At 42.9% G+C, this 19,187-nt stretch overlaps 1 protein-coding gene across 5 annotated transcripts in view; it reads right to left on the reverse strand.

The window, feature by feature from the left end:
- SLCO2B1 (solute carrier organic anion transporter family member 2B1) overlaps positions 1–19,187 on the reverse strand; it is a 117,402-nt gene that overhangs the window by 51,732 nt on the left and 46,483 nt on the right. For all 5 annotated transcript variants that reach the window (XM_075851299.1, XM_075851303.1, XM_075851300.1 and 2 more), the window contains exons 5-8: positions 17,318–17,480; positions 14,364–14,585; positions 7,552–7,650; positions 3,558–3,688 (exon numbers count right to left, since the gene is read on the reverse strand). In XM_075851299.1, coding sequence (XP_075707414.1) covers positions 3,558–3,688; positions 7,552–7,650; positions 14,364–14,585; positions 17,318–17,480 — 615 coding nt within the window. The remainder of the gene's footprint in view (positions 1–3,557; positions 3,689–7,551; positions 7,651–14,363; positions 14,586–17,317; positions 17,481–19,187) is intronic.

Below are 19,187 nucleotides of genomic sequence, written 5' to 3' on the forward strand. Positions count from 1 at the left end.
ACTGTGCATGGCAATGACTGACTCAATACAGATAATGTAGATACTTTGCCTGCAGTCCTATGTAACATCATAGATAACACTGTGCATGGCAACGACTGACTCAATACCGATAATGTAGATAGTTCGCCTGCAGTCCTATGTAACATCATAGATAACACTGTGCATGGCAATGACTGACTCAATACAGATAATGTAGAATGTTCGCCTGCAGTCCTATGTTACATCATAGATAACACTGTGCATGGCAACAACTGACTCAATACAGATAATGTAGATAGTTTGCCTGCAGTCCTATGTAACATCATAGATAACACTGTGCATGGCAACAACTGACTCAATACAGATAATGTAGATAGTTCGCCTGCAGTCCTATGTAACATCATAGATAACACTGTGCATGGCAACGACTGACTCAATACAGATAATGTAGATAGTTTGCCTGCAGTCCTATGTAACATCATAGATAACACTGTGCATGGCAACGACTGACTCAATACCGATAATGTAGATAGTTCGCCTGCAGTCCTATGTAACATCATAGATAACACTGTGCATGGCAATGACTGACTCAATACAGATAATGTAGAATGTTCGCCTGCAGTCCTATGTAACATCATAGATAACACTGTGTATGGCAACGACTGACTCAATACAGATAATGTAGAATGTTCGCCTGCAGTCCTATGTAACATCATAGATAACACTGTGCATGGCAATGACTGACTCAATACAGATAATGTAGAATGTTCGCCTGCAGTCCTATGTAACATCATAGATAACACTGTGCATGGCAACAACTGACTCAATACAGATAATGTAGATAGTTTGCCTGCAGTCCTATGTAACATCATAGATAACACTGTGCATGGCAATGACTGACTCAATACAGATAATGTAGAATGTTCGCCTGCAGTCCTATGTAACATCATAGATAACACTGTGCACGAGGCTGTAATAGGAAAATAATCCTACTGCAAAATACCGGCCACAGCCCGATCACGTCCGTTTTGGGCAACCTCCCACCATGCGGACCACAAGTCCCAGCAGTTGCCCTTTTTCTCCGCTGACAGCCAACCAGATGATGAGCTGAATGTGTCAAAAAGTGACGTCGTCGTCGTCACCAGGTTAGAAAGAAGCAGAATACGTTAGATTGCGCCCCCTAGCGAAGTACGTTGGGGGTGATACTAAGAACAGGAAACAATACGTGCACTGCGCACCTTTATGGGTTGTGGAAAGGTCACAATACCTACGTCAGCCAAAGAAAAAAATTGTTGCTGCTTATCCCGTCCGACATTTATCCGAAGTAAATGGAATGAATGGAGTGAGGTTACGGGACTATTTTTTGATCGCTAACACCAAGCGAAGGTGCAACACAATACTTGTATTTGTACTATGCCAACGTAGTATGTACAATGCGTTTCAATGCCGGACTGGCATTTCTCAGGTACTGGCGACTTCATCACGTAACGTACCTATTGAAGGCGCCAGTCTGGCATTGACACACGTTGTACATAGTACGAATAAAAGTATCGTCATATTTTGCACCTTCGCTTGGTGTTTTAAGTCAAGCTGGCAGCGCTCACAATATAGTTCCACAACTTCACTTTATTGGTCACCACTAGGGGGCGATGTTGAATTCATTAGTCCAAGGCTCAGTGGAGGCCAACAATATCCAGTGCGTACCACTCCACATTAGGTTCACAACAGAGCTCTAAGGGTAAGTTCACACAGGCAGTTTTTTATTCTGTGAGTATCGCAAAATTGTGGCAGAAACGCAGCAGCTGCAGAAAATTACTGTGCAGCGTTTTTTTGCCGCAATTTTATGCTATTCATGTCTATACCAGATTTCTACTGCAAATTTCACTGCAAATCGGCAGTGACTCCGTGGCTAAATCGACATGTATTTTGCAGCAGATTTGCCACAGATTTCACTTTCTGCATCTCCAACAGTGAAATCTGAGGTTAAAATCTGCAATAAATTCAGAATTGTCGTGAGGATTTGCAAATCTGCAGCATGTCCATAATGAAATGTTCGGCTACACGTGTCTTGAAATTTGTTGTGGATTTTTGTTTGGAATCCACACTAGCAATCGGCATCAGATCTGCAGCGTGTGAACTTTCCGGGAGCTCATTTCTTATCCGTACTTGCCTGGCGCAGCAAAACTTCATTATGTCGGACTCAGCAAAACAGACAGACCACAATTTCCTCTGACTCCTAACATTGCAGAAAGATTTCAGGAACTCTATTGTCCAGGTCACGTGGCCTCACAAGTTGTGCAAGACGCCAGACGTAAACATTCAGGATGACCAGACGGATATAGAAAAGTGTAACTAGAGGCAAAAAGGCGGGTAACTCCAGACAAACCCAGAATTTGGCTTCTCCCGGTGGAGTTAGCCTCTGTGATGGACAACAAGCAATTATAATTAGTGATCAGTCCGAGCTAATTATGTCATGTAAATAAATGGTCCATATACAAATTCTGGGTGCTACGGTGTCAGTTTTTGCTGACGATCCAAAAACTTACAACTCATCTGATTATAAAATATTACAGAGAGACCGAGATAAGCTGCAGCCCGGGCAAAAACATGGCACATGAAATTTAATGTTGCTAAATGTAAAGGAATGCACCTAGGACGCAATAATAGTATTAATTCAGATACATTAAATGGAATAAAACTGGGCAGAACGGAACAAGAGAAGGACCTGGGTATTCTGGTAAAGAATAAGCTAAGCAGCAGCACTCAATGTCAGGCAGCAGCTGCTAAAGCTAAGGAACTCCCCATCCCTTAAATATGCCACTGGTTGTTCGCCAAGCTGACTCACATACTCGAACATGAATGCATTATTTTTAGGGAATACCGCACAGACTTACTACAAATCCTGCTACATTTGTCCCTGAGCAGACCTGCTGGGATCTGTTGAGTTGTTACAGACCAGGAAGACCAATCAGAAGCTGGCAAGAGGCAAATGTGACAACTGTGGTATATCATTATGGTAAATGTAGCAACTCATGGAGGCCATAGTCATTATATCATATACGGGGGGGAGAGGGGGGTTCTGTTCTGCCTTTGGGCATATCATAGTGGAAAATTATATGACAACTGATGCCAATTAGGGTGAGAACTGCGGTGTATCAAGGTGGCGAACCTTAGTGATATCATATGGTTACAATTGTATCATTCCAAGCCGGCAGTCATATCATATCCATGTAAACATTGTAGCATATGACGTTGGAAATTGCTCCGACTAAAAACAAAAAGATATTAAAAAAAGGGCAGACAATTCAAGTGCCACACTTTAGGGGGCGCTCACGTTGTATTTCCCTGTGTCTGTGACCCTTCCTGTTCCAAAGTAGAATCAAGGAGCAGAACAACAATAAGTGGGCCCTCTGGAAGCTGCTAAGGGGCCAAGATGGCTGAAGGAAGGCAAACGGGGTTGACACGCCCTGTTCAGTGTATCTACTACTTAATCAGTTATTGGTCCCTTTAAATAAGCCCCGCCCATTTCTCATTCAAACACAGGTATAAGTAAGTGCCCTGGTATTAGATGTATTTACCTCTTTTGTCATTTCTCTGGGGAAGAAGAAGTATGGGATGGAGGCAAGTGCCACAACACTGGCTGCCACTATGAAGCCCAGCCACCAGGCTCCGATCCAGCGCGGGTCACTGGGGGTGAGAACTATTTCACCTGTGAAGAGACGGAAATGTATGAGCAATGACGAGGAATAGTCTAATAGATTTACACATTATATTTCAGATTTATTGTATTTACTTATATTTAACTTTTTATACTTTGTATTTGTATCTTTTTTATGTATTTATTGTAAATAAATGAAACAGATTTCTACCTTTCCATTTTTTATTGACATTTTTATTTTTTTATTTTAACAGGGTTCCACTCAATAGGGTCTCTGAAGAGAGGGGGGCCCATTCCTGGTTGACCTGTCCCCATTTTAATGAGTGGAGAGAACCTGCACAGGGACTACACCTTCCTTGTGGTCAGGACTGTGGTGGTGTCAGGTAGCACCTGAAAGGGGCCTCATTTTTATCATTGCTATAAGACCTCCAGATATATATATATATCCCTGATGGGGATGAACCTTTTTGAATATATTATAAACTGTACACAGATTTCTACAAGTATATTTATTATTAAAGGGTCAAGCTGAAGGGCAGTAGGGGCACAGTATTTGGGTGGCTGTACGTTACCAGAGTTCAGGGGGCTTTACACTCCTACCTACAAACATCCAGTGCAGCAATGTCGTGAGAGCAAAATCCAGCTGGTGGGCAGTAGTAGTAAACTGCCACCTGAACTTCAATTCATAGAAGGGAGGGGGGGCAGTGTTGGCTGCGCAGTATTACCCAATGTCTACCTTCGATGGAGTCCTGCAGCCTTCAGTACAGGTAGGTAACCGCTCCACTGGAACTAAAACTCTACACTGCTCTAGACCACCAGGGATGTCATCATTACCCCTTCACTACCCTAGACCACCAGGGATGTTATCATTACCCCTTCACTACCCTAGACCACCAGGGATGTTATCATTAACCCTTCACTACCCTAGACCACCATGGATGTTATCATTAACCCTTCACTACCCTAGACCACCAGGGATGTTATCATTAACCCCTTCACTGCTCTAGACCACCAGGGATGTTATCATTAACCCCTTCACTGCTTTATATGACATGGGGTATATTTAGGGGTCTGTGTTAGTTTAAGGGGTCTGGGGTCGGTATTTAGGGGGTATGTTAGTTTGGGTCTGTATTTAGTGGGGTCTGTATTAGTTTATAGGGTCTATTTAGGGGGCATGTTCTAGGGTCTGTCTTTATTTAGGGGTCTGTATTTAGGGGGTCTAGTCTGGGGTCTGTATTAGTTTATAGGGTCTATTTAGGGGGCTTGTTCTAGGGTCTGTATTAGTTTAGGGGTCTTTATTTAGGGGTCTGTAATTAGAGGTCTGGTCTAGGGTCTGTATTACTTAAGGGAGTCAGGTCTTTTGGTCATTATTAGTGTAGGGGTCAGGTCTGGTGTCTGTATTTAGGGGGTCTGGTCAGGGGTCTGTATTTATGGGTCTGGTCTGGGGTCTGTATTAGTTTATGGGGTCTGTATTTAGGGGTATATATTAGTTTAGGGGTCTTTATTTAGGGGTCTGTATTAGTTTAGGGGTCTGGTCTGGGGTCTGTATTAAGGGAATCCGGTCTGGAGTCATTATTAGTGTAGGGGGTCAGGTCTGGAGTCTGTATTTAGGGGGTCAGGTCTGGGGTCTATATTTTGAGGTCTGGTCTGAGGTCTGTATTTAGGGGGTCGGGTCTGGGGTCTGTATTTAGGGGTCCTGTCTGAGGTCTGTATTTATTTAGGGTGCTTGTTCTGGGGTCTGTATTTGTTTAGAGGGGTCTGGTCTGGGGACTGCAGTAGTTTTGAAGGTCTGAGGTCTGTATGTATTCTATAATCTAGTCTGGGGTCCAAATCCATTCGTCTGAGTAATGTAACTGGGCCTTGGTGTCTAAATTTGTGTGTTTCTATAGAGGATGGAAATGGCTGCAGAAGTGATGGGCAAAGATGTCTCATCAGGAGAAGTCGCCATGGAGATGGAGAAGAAAAGAAAATGACTCCCATCAGAGAAGACATCACCTGTGAGTCACTGGATCTATAGGGGATCTGTCCCCTCTCCTGACATGTCTGTTGTAGGAAATCCTTGTATTCTACATATCTCTGTGTACCCAGGACTAATAGACAAATGCGTGTTACCATTCCCATTGTCAGGAGGATGTGTCCTACATAGTGTGATACTGTCAGCGATGGTTGGTCAGTATGTAGGGACACAGCCCTTTGACAAGGGGAATCGTAACACCCATTTGTCAATGCTCGCACAAAAAGGTGGTGTTCAGTATAGACACAGCAGAGCGACGGTGGGGAAGGGGGGCCCAAGTTTGGGGAACAGCCCAGGGCCTGTGGTCTACTTAATCCACCACTGCCAGGGATGTTACTATAAAGACCACCAGGGATGTTACCATAAAGACCACCAGGGATGTTACCATTAATCTCTTCACTGACCTAGACCCCTAGGACTGTTGTCATGAACCCTTTTTTTTTAGCCTAGAGCACCAGGAATGAAACCAGAAACCACATGCACCGCATAGACCACTAGGGATGATACGCATCGCTGCATGGAAATTAAGACTATCGTAACGTTTTCTGGACACATAAGAGCAAAAAACATAATTTTACAATCGTTATTTATTTCTAATATGAGAAGATGTAAATTGCAGGTATGCTAACGGAAGGGGGTCCACACGCTGCTGTAGTACAGGGGTCCTCAGTTGTCTGTGACCACCCTTGAACATAATAACATAGTAACATCATAAATAAGGTAGAAAGAAGAGATAAATCCATCTAATTCACCATATTCTCCTGCAATGATGATCCAGAAGTAGCAAAAACCTCATGAAGCAGAAGACAATTGTCCTTATGGAAAAATCCTTCAGTTGTACTTACCATTTAAATATATTATTATTATTACATTATTATTATTATTATTATTATTATTATTATTATTATTATTATTATTACATTATTATTGCATTATTATTACTATTATTATTACATTATTATTATTATTATTACATTATTATTATTATTATTATGATTACATTATTATTAGTATTAGTATTATCATTATTATTATTATATTATTATTATATTATTATTACATTATTATTATTATTATTACATTATTATTACAATTATTATTACATTATTATTATTACATTATTACATTATTATTACATTATTATTATTATTATTACATTATTATTATTACATTATTATTACATTATTACATTATTATTACATTATTATTATTATTACATTATTATTATTATTATTATTATTACATTATTATTATTATTACATTATTATTATTATTATTATTACATTATTATTATTATTACATTATTATTATTATTATTACATTATTATTATTATTATTATTATTACATTATTATTATTTATATTATTACATTATTATTATTACATTATTATTATTATTATTACATTATTATTATTACATTATTATTATTATTATTATTATTATATTAGTGGGATACACTATTCCTATGGTGGCTAGGAGGGGAATTGGATATTACAGCACGATGATCTTGATGATGAGTTTCTATCAGTCTGACCTAGATACCTCTAGATACTTATATAGGTTTGCTCCACTCTTGGATCAATCTGACCTAGATACGTCTAGATACTTAGATACGTCTGTTTTAGTCTTGGAGTGGCTGCTTCAGGTTTTCTCACTGATCACCTTGCAGAGTAAAGGTCTTGCACGCAGAGATGGCAGCATATGCGACAGCGGACAGCCTGCCGGGCTGATAATAGACGTTTTATGAATCGGCAGAAGGCGGCGACGCTTCGCAACTCAACACCTTGTCAGGTCACCTTTACTTCTGGACTATCAGCAGGTCGCTGTCGTAGTCAGCCGTGAAGCTTTATGCGTATTGTAATGAATCTCAGCCTAATTATTGCTCAGCGTTCATACTCACTGGCTGGGAGCTTGTCAATGTCAACATAGTAACGTAACATGGCGGAGCCGAGGATGAAGGCGACGCCGGGGCCCATCACCGTCACAGCAAAGAGGATGCCTGTGAGAATACAAAAATCAGAGAGGAAATTTTAGAGGAACATTTTGTATCCTGAATAATATTATTGTGAATTTATCCGGCCATAGACGCTAACGAGCCGACCGTGAAAGACAAGTAATTAGAATTATCGTTAAGTTGATCAAACGATTGGATTACAAATGACTGAAAATTGTTTCGTGGGTCGTAATAGATTGAAATTTTCTCGGTGGTCACTTGTAGGATTGACTCATAGATGTCAAGCTTAAAGGGGTTCTCTGCTTTGGACAATCACTACTTGTTAGAAGGGTTCCTTAACAACAAGCAGATTACAAGTTGTCCCTGTGCTGGGACCCCCAGCGATCAGCTGTAATCTGTGGAGAAAGCTGGCAGTAAGTGTTCAGTTTCCCTGCAGCGCCACCACAGGACAAATTAAGTATTACACAGAGTCCATTCATATCAATGTGTTGTGTGTGTAATACAGGACAGGACAGGTCCTCCGGAGGCGCTCTATGTAACCGCTCTCCACCCTGACCAAGAGATGAGGATCCTGAACAGAGGACCCCCCCCCCCTCTATTAACCCAGAATTCCCTAGTAGGGTGCATGAACATGGGTTTTCTAAATTGGACAACTCCTTTAAAATCATGAACTTGAGGGCTACAAGTGGGCGGAGCTGTGACAACCTCATACAGAGTTATTGTTCCCATTTATATGATATGCTGTGGTGGTGTTCACAGTGTGGAGATCGTGAATTTCTAATATCATAATAATTACTGACAACCCAACGTGAGGAAAAATAACGTCATGGAGCAAAAGGTTCCAAGAAATAGTTCATAAAGTGAAACAGTCAACTAAATAGATTGTCCTGCTTAGGTGCAGCGTAGTATAGGGACAGGTCCGATGTAAACATATAAAGCAGCTAATAAAGAATACAGGAAACTTACACTTATGAGTCCGCTGTATTCAGGAGGGGAGCGCCACTCCCGCCTTTATCCACCCCCCTCACCAGTGATTGATGGCGGGCAGGGCCGGCCTTAGGATAGATGGCGCCCTGTGCAAAATGATCTTTCGGCGCCCCACCCCATCATTAAAAAAAAAATGCTCCATAAAAAAAATATAATGCCCCTTTAGTGCCCCCATACAGTATAATAATAATATAATATCTTACAACCCCTTCAAGGACACCGTATTTTCTCCTCTAATTGTGCCCACAATATTATGCCACCTGTACTACCCCTACACAGTATAATGTCCGCTTAGTGGCCCCCACACAGTATAGTGCACCCCTGTAGATTTTGCCATATAGCCTCCCTGTAGACCGTGCCATAATCTCCCACCTCCTTTTTGTAGATCGTGCCATACAGCCCCCCACCTCCCCCTTGTGACAGTGCCATATAGTCCACCACCTCCTCCTTGTAGACAGTGCCATACAGTCCCCCACCTCCCCCTTGTAGACAGTGCTATACAGTCCCCCACCTCCCCCTTGTAGACAATGCTATACAGTCCCCCACCTCCCCCTTGTAGACAGTGACATACAGTCCCCCACCTCCCCCTTGTAGACAGTGCTATACAGCCCCCCACCTCCCCCTTGTAGACAGTGCCCCCAAACAAAAACAAAAATTGTACTCACCTAGGCCCCGTTCCCATGACGAACTGAGCTGCTCCATGACGGGACCCTGTAGCCTAGTACAGAGTTTCCCAACCTTTTCAGACTCGAGGCAGCAGCACTGGAAAAACAAAATTTCCTCAGGGCCCCCCTACCAAAAATTGTTTAGAGAAAGACAGAAAACGGCTAAGAACAAGCACTGCACTCGTAGGGTCTGTTTACACTGCGTTTATTGTAAGGCAAAAAAAATCTGCCTCAAAATTCCTTCAGGAACTGACAGCGTGTGTGGCCTTTTTTGTGTTTTTTCTTAAGCCGTTGAAGCGAATGCAAAAGACGCAGGAAAAAAAAGCTCCAAACGAGAGACACAGGAATTTACTGCCTCCTATTAATTTCAATTGGAGGTCAGAGGCAGAAACTACTTGAAGACCATCAGCCCCCCACTCACAGTAAAAATCACCATCGGCCCACCACTCACAGATTCCCCCTTTAGGTAGCGCCACACAGGCCCTTGTAGGTAGTGCCACATAGCCCCCTTGTAGGTAGCGTCACACAGCCCCTTGTAGGTAGCGCCACACAGCCCCCTTGTACGCAGCGCCAGACAGCCCCCTTGTAGGTAGCGCTACACAGCCCACAGCCCCCTGGTATGGAGTGCCACACAACACACAGCCTACTGGTTGGTAGTGGCACACAACCCACAGCCCCCTGGTTGGTAGTGCCACACAGTCCACAGCCCACTGGTCGGTAGTGCCACACAGTCCACAGCCCCCTGGTTGGTAGTGCCACACAGACCACAGCCCCCTGGTTGGTAGTGCCACACAGACCCCTGGTTGGTAGTGCCACACAGCCCACAGCCCCGTGGTTGGTAGTGCCACACAGCCCACAGCCCCCTGGTAGGTAGTGCCACACAGCCCACAGCCCCCTTGTAGATAGCAAACACCCCCTCCCTTCCTGTAGATAGCGCCACTGTAGCTCCCTGAAGGAGCGGAATCCCTGTGTGGCCAGGGATTCCACTCCTGGAGTGTTCCTTGATGTCTCTGTCCATATATGGACAGTGACATGAGGGGAAACTCCTGAAGCGGAATCCCCGCCCACAGCGTTGCCGATGCTGTGACCGGGGATTCCACTCCAGGAGAAGCTCCTGTCGTCTGTGTCCATATATGGACAGAGACATCAGGGAGCAATCCAGGAGTGGAATCCCCGGCCACATGGGGATTCCGCTCCTTCAGGGTGCTACAGTGGCACTAGTAGATAGCAGAGCAGGGAGATACCTCTCTGCTCTGCTATAGTGCCGTCGCTACCGCTGTAGCAGCCGCTATGGTTGCTACAGTGGTAGCGACAGCTACTAAGTGAAGAAGTCACCGGGCCCGGGCACTTCTGAAATAAGCAGGGGAAGGGAGCCAGCGCAGCGCCCTCTTCCACCTGCTGGAGTGATGCGCCCTGTGCGAAGGCACAGGTCGCACACCCCTAAGGCCGGCCCTGCTGGCGGAGAGCAGAGGAGACGGGGGGAGGTGGGGAGAGCCATTCGAGCTAATATTGTAGTGGACCTGTCCCCATAATATGTTGCCCTTTCATAGGATCAGTATAAGAGGACACGGAGGAATGACATAGAGGACACAGAGGCTGGACACGGAGGACATAGAGGTTGGACATGGAGGACATGGAGGAAGGACATGGAGGACTCGAAAGCAGGACATGGAGGTCATAGAGGTTGGACATGGAGGCAGGATTTGGCTTAACAGGATTGGAAGCAAGGTAGGACATGGATGGAACTGAGGAGTCACAGGGATTAAACCATATAGGACATGGGTCCGAAGGAGGAAGGACATGGATAGAAGAAGAGCAGGACAGGTATAGGACCAAGGCCGGACATGGGTGGAAAGAAGAAAGAAGACAGGACATGGAATAGGCACAAGACAAGAGGAAATAGAAGCAAGACATGGATAGAATGAAGACAAGACATGAGTGGAGCTGAGGCAGGAAGAGACGGAACAGAAGAAAGTCATAGATAGAAAAGATGTGCAATAGATAGACTGAAGGTCAAGAGGACATAAATGATTCAAGGACAAGTCGCGGTTGGGAGTGAGAAGGATGGAGAGGGCAAAGTATGAATGGAATCAAGACAAGATGAAGTAAAACAGGAAACACAAGAGATTAGGAATCAAACAGAGGCAGGACTGACATATCATTCTTGTATTGATGCAGGTAAGATATTCTATCCATGGATTACTCGTGGAATTATCCAGTAAAAAGCCAAATAAGTAAAACTAGACAAGAGTCATAATCATCCAAAAATCATACATTGAACATGTCCGTATCCTGCAGCAACCCCCTCCCCCATACCTCCTGTATGATCTTAGTTAAAGTGTCTGTAATCTATGACATGAAAGACCACGCAGCGTCCACTTCCATTATTCATGATGCGTCTTGTTATCTGGGGATTACCAGAATTATAAAAATCCCTCTGGAAAATGTAATTTATGGGCAAATATTTGATCCTGCAAATTATAAAGTGTCAATCCTGCAGAGCATACAGTGCTCAACTGCAGAGATAGAATTCATCAGAATGATTATCATCTAATAAGCGGAATCAATTAGATAGATAGACAGATATGAGATAGATAGATAGATATGAGATAGATAGATAGATAGATAGATAGATAGATAGATAGATAGATAGATAGATAGATAGATAGATAGATAGATAGATAGATAGATAGATAGATAGATAGATAGATAGATAGATAGATAGATATGAGATAGATAGATATGAGATAGATAGATAGATAGATAGATAGATAGATAGATAGATAGATAGATAGATAGATAGATAGATAGATAGATAGATAGATAGATAGATAGATAGATAGATAGATAGATAGATATGAGATAGATAGATAGATAGATAGATAGATAGATAGATAGATAGATAGATAGATAGATAGATAGATATATAGATAGATATGAGATAGAGAGATAGATAGACAGTTGATAAGGGGATTGTGTATGATAAGGGGGTTTATCTGTGATAAGGGGGGTTCACTATAATAAGAGGGGAGCTCAATCATAAGGGGGTTCTCTATGATAAGGGGGTTCTTTATGATAAGGAGGTTTTTCTATAATAAGGGGGTTCTCTATTATAAGGAGGTTTTTCTATAATAAGGAGGTTCTCTATGATAAGGGTGTTGTTTATAATAAGGGGGGGTTCTGTACGATTTAAGGGCAAGGGGCACATAAACTGTTCTTGCCCTCAGCTGCCTATGCTTACCTCTTTATGGTGCCTTTAAAGGCAGTTTCGAGAACATTGTTGTTGAACCTGGGTGGGCCATGTTGCCACCTCCATGTTGCCACCGCCATGTTGTCACCTCCTTCAAGTAGCAATTTTTTTATATTAAAAATGATTATTTTTGTATTTTCGATAAGGCAGGGATTAAAGCTGAGTTCTAGGATATCTCACCGCCGGTTATTTCTCTCATATGGCTCAGAAAATGTTGAGTCACAACAACGATATCCTCAGATCCACACAATGTGCTTGGCAAGTGCGACTGAATGGCTTCCATAGGTAGGAAAGCTCATTTCTGAAATGACCCGGCGTAGAGCTAAGGAAAAAAGCTGCACGCTACAGATACACGGGTATGACAGGTATTATAGAAGAGCAGAAAGCATGATCTGTATGCACCTATAGATTAAGGGCTTGTACCTATTCAGGAACCCCTTACACAGTCACATGGAGAGTACTGAAGGGGGCTCCCCCAATTGGGAGGTTTCTCCATCAACCATAACAGAGAGCAACCGTACAGAGAATTTTATCCTGACCATGAGTCGGATGACCCAAACTAACAACATTGTAAGAACCTAAAATTGGAGCCGCTCACATCCACAAACCACCTTTTATTTCAGTGGTACGGTGCAATCACATTGTCAAGATTTGAGACAGTAGCTCTCTTCATTGAGCCACTGGTGCTGTGGACAGCTCCAGTGCTGGATTTAGTGTCTAGTTTCTATTGATTTCTGCCTCTCTGAATTCCCTGCCTTGATTGTATTGATTTTCTCACCATTATGGCTCCTATATAAGTCTGGACCTCGCAGCGCCTCCTTGCCAGATTATTAATTACAGCAGTTTATATACCCAGTGTGACGTACATGTGACATGTACACCAGGAAACAAAAATAATTAGTATACAATAGTACATGTCTACATAACACAATATGGTAAAGATAAGGTTAATTTATAATATACAAAGTGGTCAGTTGAACAGATGGACTTCCTGTCACGTCCTGTCTGTTAACTGACCCAATAGAATCAATAAATTGTTAGTTCCTATTTTCCTAAAAGATACATTAACCATTCTCCATATTGATAAATTTTTTTTATCATTTAATTTTTTTTATTATTATTGAATTTCTTCATTTAAAATACTCCACAAAGCAGAAAAGTAACAAAGGTCTCCATATTGATACATTAGCATACATTTTAATTGATTAATTGTTTCCCTATCATGTACCGAACATGACTGTTTCCTGACCACGTCTCTGCCTCACAAAACTACCTATTGCCATTAATCTGTGTACAGAACCTGAGAACCTGTTCTGTTACTTGATTACTCTTGCTGTTTGTAGCCTCCTGCTCATTTCAGCCTCTGGACTCTGAATCTGTCCTTTCATTGACATAGATGCCAGGGTCCACTGTCCATTAGGGGCCTAATGCATTCTGGATAAACATACCCTACACATAAAACTGTAGCCATCCCTAGATGGAAAGCTTCAATAATGCTGCATGATCCTAAGTTACTGCCCTCTCTCATTTACAGATACATTAACAATTCTACAGGCTTCAAAGCTGAAATCTCCCAGCATCCCTTGCTCGATCAGTGTCTATACAGAGCTTGCGCTGGTGATTTGCATTCTAGGAAGTGTCGTCTTAACACCAGGCACTGTACAGTCATCAGATGTTGGGAAAACTAACTGTCCACAAGCTTGCTGACTGTTTTCAATAGCAAACAGCAGAATTGTGACTGCAGCTCTGGAGTATAATAAAAGGCTGATTCGCAGAATTAGAGAAAAAGATCATGGTTGGTTAGGCTATTTTAAAGCTCAAATTCTGATTTAAGAAGCTTTAGCCGCTTATCTCACCTATGTACAAGGGCGAGTTCCTTTTGCTGGCAAAATCGTCAATGTAAGAAATTCCGAAAGGCTGAATGGGCACACCACCAATCCCGAGGAGAATCTGGCCGATGAAGAGGATGGATAGGACATCCTGGCTTTCTTTTTCAGCCTTTGGCACACACTGGTCGCTGCTTGGACTTTGGCTTAATAGTCTGGGCTGACAGATGTCCGTTGAGTTACTGTTCACACCTGCAATAAATGTGGATGAGCAGAAGATTAATATTATCATGCAGACGCCTTGCCCTCCCCCTGTTGTTGTAGCTCCTTCTTTCTGGAACCTGGACTGTGTGGTTTCCGGCATGGATTTGACGCTTTCCAGAAAACCCATTTCTATATACAGATATAGCAGAGCTGATTTTGTCATTTATCTCTTTCTATTATTTGTACGTTAGTGGCACTAAAGACAATGTCAGCTCTGCTATATCTATACTTTGCCCATGTCGGGAAACAGTGGGGCAGATTTGCTAATACTGTCTTAAGACAGCTAAGAATTAGACTAAGACGCCAAATTGATCACAGTGGCTCATGCAGAATGACAAATTTGACGCACCTTTAGACACTTTTGTCTGTCTTTGTACCTTGTCTTGGTTGGCTTGCTATAGACCACTTTTCTGCACCCAATTTTTGCGCAGTTTGGCACATCTTAAGCCACGCCCCCTTGTCCGACGATCAGTTCTTTTTGGCGCCCTTCGTTGATAAATCTGTCTAAAATTATATGTGCCCAAAAGAACGTGCAACTTAGGGAAGGAATATTGGTGCAGCACCAACAGTAAGGGTATGTTCACACGCTAGCTGGCTTTTACGGCTGAAATGACAGCCTGTTTTCAGAAGAAAACAGCTGCGTCGTTTCAGCCGTAAATGCTCCTCCTCGTAATATACGAGGCGTCTGTGACGCTCGTATATCTTGAACTGCTCTTCATTGAGTTCAATGAAGAACGGCTCAAATTACGTTGCAAAGAAGTGCCCTGCACTTCTTTGCCGAGGCAGTCAATTTACGTGTCGTCGTTTGACAGTTGACAAACGACGACGCGTAAATAACAGGTCGTCTGCACAATACGTCGGCAAACCCATTCAAATGAATGGGCAGATGTTTGCCGACGTATTGTAGCCCTATTTTCAGACGTAAAACGAGGCATAATACGCCTCGTTTACGTCTGAAAATAGGTTGTGTGAACCCAGCCTAAATCTGCCCCCTTATTGTTTTAGTGCCCCCGCAGGGAGTTCATGGTACTGTACAATTAGTCCACCTATGATTAAATAATGGACATATTGAAAGCTTCTTCTAGACATGGATCTTTGGTTTAGGTAATAAATAAAATTAAAAAAAGAGAGAAAACGGACAAACCTTTTATACATGAGTGGTTCTATACATAGATACACATTTTATTATCTGACTCAACAACATTATTCTTAATGGACCATGGACAGATTAAAAAAAAACACAAAAAAAAAAACACTTTAGTCTCAACCGGATTGGTAAGCTCTTAGAAAGTACTGATTCTCCTTATGGAGATCCAGGCAGTGTTAAGGGCAATGCTCCCTGGGAAAAGTATGCAAAGTAGCTCTCCTCCAGAAGGAAGAAAACTGTCTCTCTAGTGCCACCAATAGGTGACTACCCTGTAAGTCATCTAACCCCTTATAGAGCTTTGAAACATGACAGGTTAATAGTCAAACCAGAGACACCTTATCTGTAGACATTACTGTTTCGGAGTTCTTGCTCCTCATCAGTGCAGAGTAAGGTACTTGAGACACGTTTCCTTCCTTCTGAAGAACTTTTTGCAAAATTTTCCCAGGAAGCTTTGCCCTTAAGACTCCCTACCAGCTGGATCTCTGCAAAGAAAATCAGTACCTTCCAAGAGCTTCTTCAAAGACACCTCATTCAGTCAACCAGGATCCTACCCTGTAATGATGAGGAGCAATAACTCCAAAATAGTGCTGTCTATAGTTGGGAGTCTCGGTTTGACTATTAACCCGATCATTTTTTTTTGAAGGCTCTATAAAGGGTCAGCTATTGATTTACAGGGCAGTCAGCTATAGAAGACACCAGAGAGACAGATTTTCTTCCTCCTGGAGGAGACCTGCTTGGTGCTACTGAATCAATAGACAATAATGAAGCTATGTTCACATCAGCGTTTGGTTTCTGTTGATGAGTCGACTGCGCTATTGATTCCGCCAATAAAACGGAAACCTTATGGAACGGAGACAAACGTAAATCGTTAGCAGCGGAAGCATTGCCTTCTAAATTAATGGTAATGCAAACGGAAGCTATGGTTTCCATTGATGGGTTCCTCCGACGGAAAGGTCTGACAGGACACATCAACGGAAACGGAACGCCGATGTGAACAGGCCCTTATATCTTTATGTTATTTATTTTTCTGCCTGGGGAGGTGAGAAACCCACTGGACACCAGATATTAACCCCCCCCCCCATCACCCTAGACCACCAGGGATGCAGACATTAACCCCTCTTCTACCCTAGACCACCAGGGAAGCAGCCATTAAACCCTCTTCTACCCTAGACCACCAGGGAAGCAACAATTAACCCCTCTTCTACCCTAGACCACCAGGGAAGCAGGCATTTACCCTCCACTGCCCTAAACCACCAGGGTAGCAGCCATTAACCCCTCTTCTACCCTAGACCACCAAGGAAGCAGCCATTAACCCCTCCAGGGAAGCAGACATTTACCCTCGACTGCCCTAGACCACCAGGGAAGCAACCATTAACCCCTCTACTACCCTAGACGCCCAGGGAAACAATCATTAACCCCTCTTCTAACCTAGACCCCCATGGAAGCAACCATTAACCTCATATCTCCCATTTTAATCTTAAAGCTTCTTAGATGTGCACACTTTACATTCCTGTCCTGCTATCTAAATTCTGGAAACAACTCTGGCAGATTTTCCCAGAGAACCTTTACTTACTGGCAAAAGATTTGTCATATTCATATTGCCCCATAATAAAGTGAGGGAGACACATGATAAACCCGGCAGCGCAGACGATCAGGGCTCCAAAGCCAATGAACCGCGGCCGGTGGACTCTGCTCCCAAAGTAGCTGACGAAGACAATGAGCACGGTGTTCCCAATCTGAAACCAGAAGTTAAAGGAAAAGTTACAGGAGAAGTGACCAAAAATAGTTCACTTACTTTATGATGTTTATCGATTGTTCCTTAATTAATAAAGTGGCAGGGATATTACGACCAAGAAGAAGGGACAATATGTATGTCCCATACTTGTACTTGATATTCTCTACACATCACATGGAAATTGGTATATTTTAGAAAGGTACAAAAAACATCAAACAAAAAGTCTACGATTCCCACTCATCTTCTGATCACTCAATCCAAGCTGGACCATGGTCAACTATTATCCTCAATGGTATCCCCGATGGTAACCCCAAGCCTTGGGTCAATCCCAGATGATGAATGAAGACCAAGAGAGTAGGACTGGTGTAATAACAAGGCACACGTGGGTAGATGGGCATCTGGGGTTTGAGGGGCACATGGCTCATTGAGTAAACATGCAGAATGCTTGTCAAGCCAAGGGTAGGGTAGACATGGGACTCTAAATCTTTCATGCAAAGCCAATGCATACCTGGAGCTGACCCTGGAAGAAGGGGCTGAGTAGGGTGTATAGGTGGACGCTCTCCTCTTTCTCTCCTGATTTTCACTTTTTTTCTTGTCTACTCCCCTTCTTTGGTATTTTTTTGTCATAAGAATTGACGCAGGAATGTCTTAGACCCCAATGTTGCAGACCTGCCTCTGATACCAGTATATATGTGTTTGTATGTTTTCTGGGGTTCTTCTTTACATGGTCTTTACATGGACTGTCACGCTTTATTATCGGTTGTATTGTAATTCTAATGTCTCCAAAAATTTGACACCAAAAAGTCCAGGATTCTAACATCATGATCATATAATCTAGCCCAATAAGACTGAAAGGATTAGTGAAGGTCAGGACTCAATAAGGCTTCGTTCTCATCTGCGTCTCGACTCTGTTCTTGGGTTCTGTCGGAGCTTTCTGTCAGGGGAACCCATGAACGGAATCCAAACTAAAACAAACGGAAGCCATAGATTTCCGTTTGCATCACCATTTATTTCAATGGTGACGGATCCGGTGCAAATGGTTTCCGTTTGTCCCCATTGTGTAAGGGTTCCGTCGTTTTGATGGAATGAATAGCGCAGTCAATGCAGTTTTGTCACTACAACACAACTACTTTGTGTATGTCCTGCAAAAGGACCTTAAGATATAAGGTCAGATAATTGAAGGTCCTAGAACAGCAGCAAAACTCCACAGAGAAGACTATGAGGTGAGACGTTAGGTAAGTATAAGGGGATGGATTTGTTTAAGGGGTCTGTATTAAGGGTTCTGGTTTGGGATCTCTATATTAGGTGTCTGGTCTGGGTGTCTGTATTTAGGGGGTCTGATTTGGGGTCAGTATTTAGGGGGTCTGGTCTGGGGTCTATATTAGTTTAGTGGTCTGGTCTGAGGTCTGTATTTAGGGGTCTGGTCTGGGGTCTGTATTTAGGGATCTGGTCTGGGATCTGTATTTAGGGGGTCTGGTTTGGGGTACGTATTTAAGGGGGTCTGGTGTCTATACTTAGGGGTCTGGGGTCTGTATTTAGGGGTCTGCATTTGTTTAAGGAGCCTGGGGTCTGTATATTTAGGGCGTCTGATCTGGGATCTGTATTTGTTTAAGGGGTCTGGGGTTTGCATAATTAGAGTGTGTGGTCTGGGGTCTGTATTAGTTTAAGGAGTCTGGGGTCTGTATTTAGGGGGTCTGGTCTGGGGTGT

Source organism: Rhinoderma darwinii, chromosome 2, assembly GCF_050947455.1.
Source record: "Rhinoderma darwinii isolate aRhiDar2 chromosome 2, aRhiDar2.hap1, whole genome shotgun sequence".
Lineage (NCBI taxonomy): Eukaryota > Metazoa > Chordata > Amphibia > Anura > Rhinodermatidae > Rhinoderma > Rhinoderma darwinii.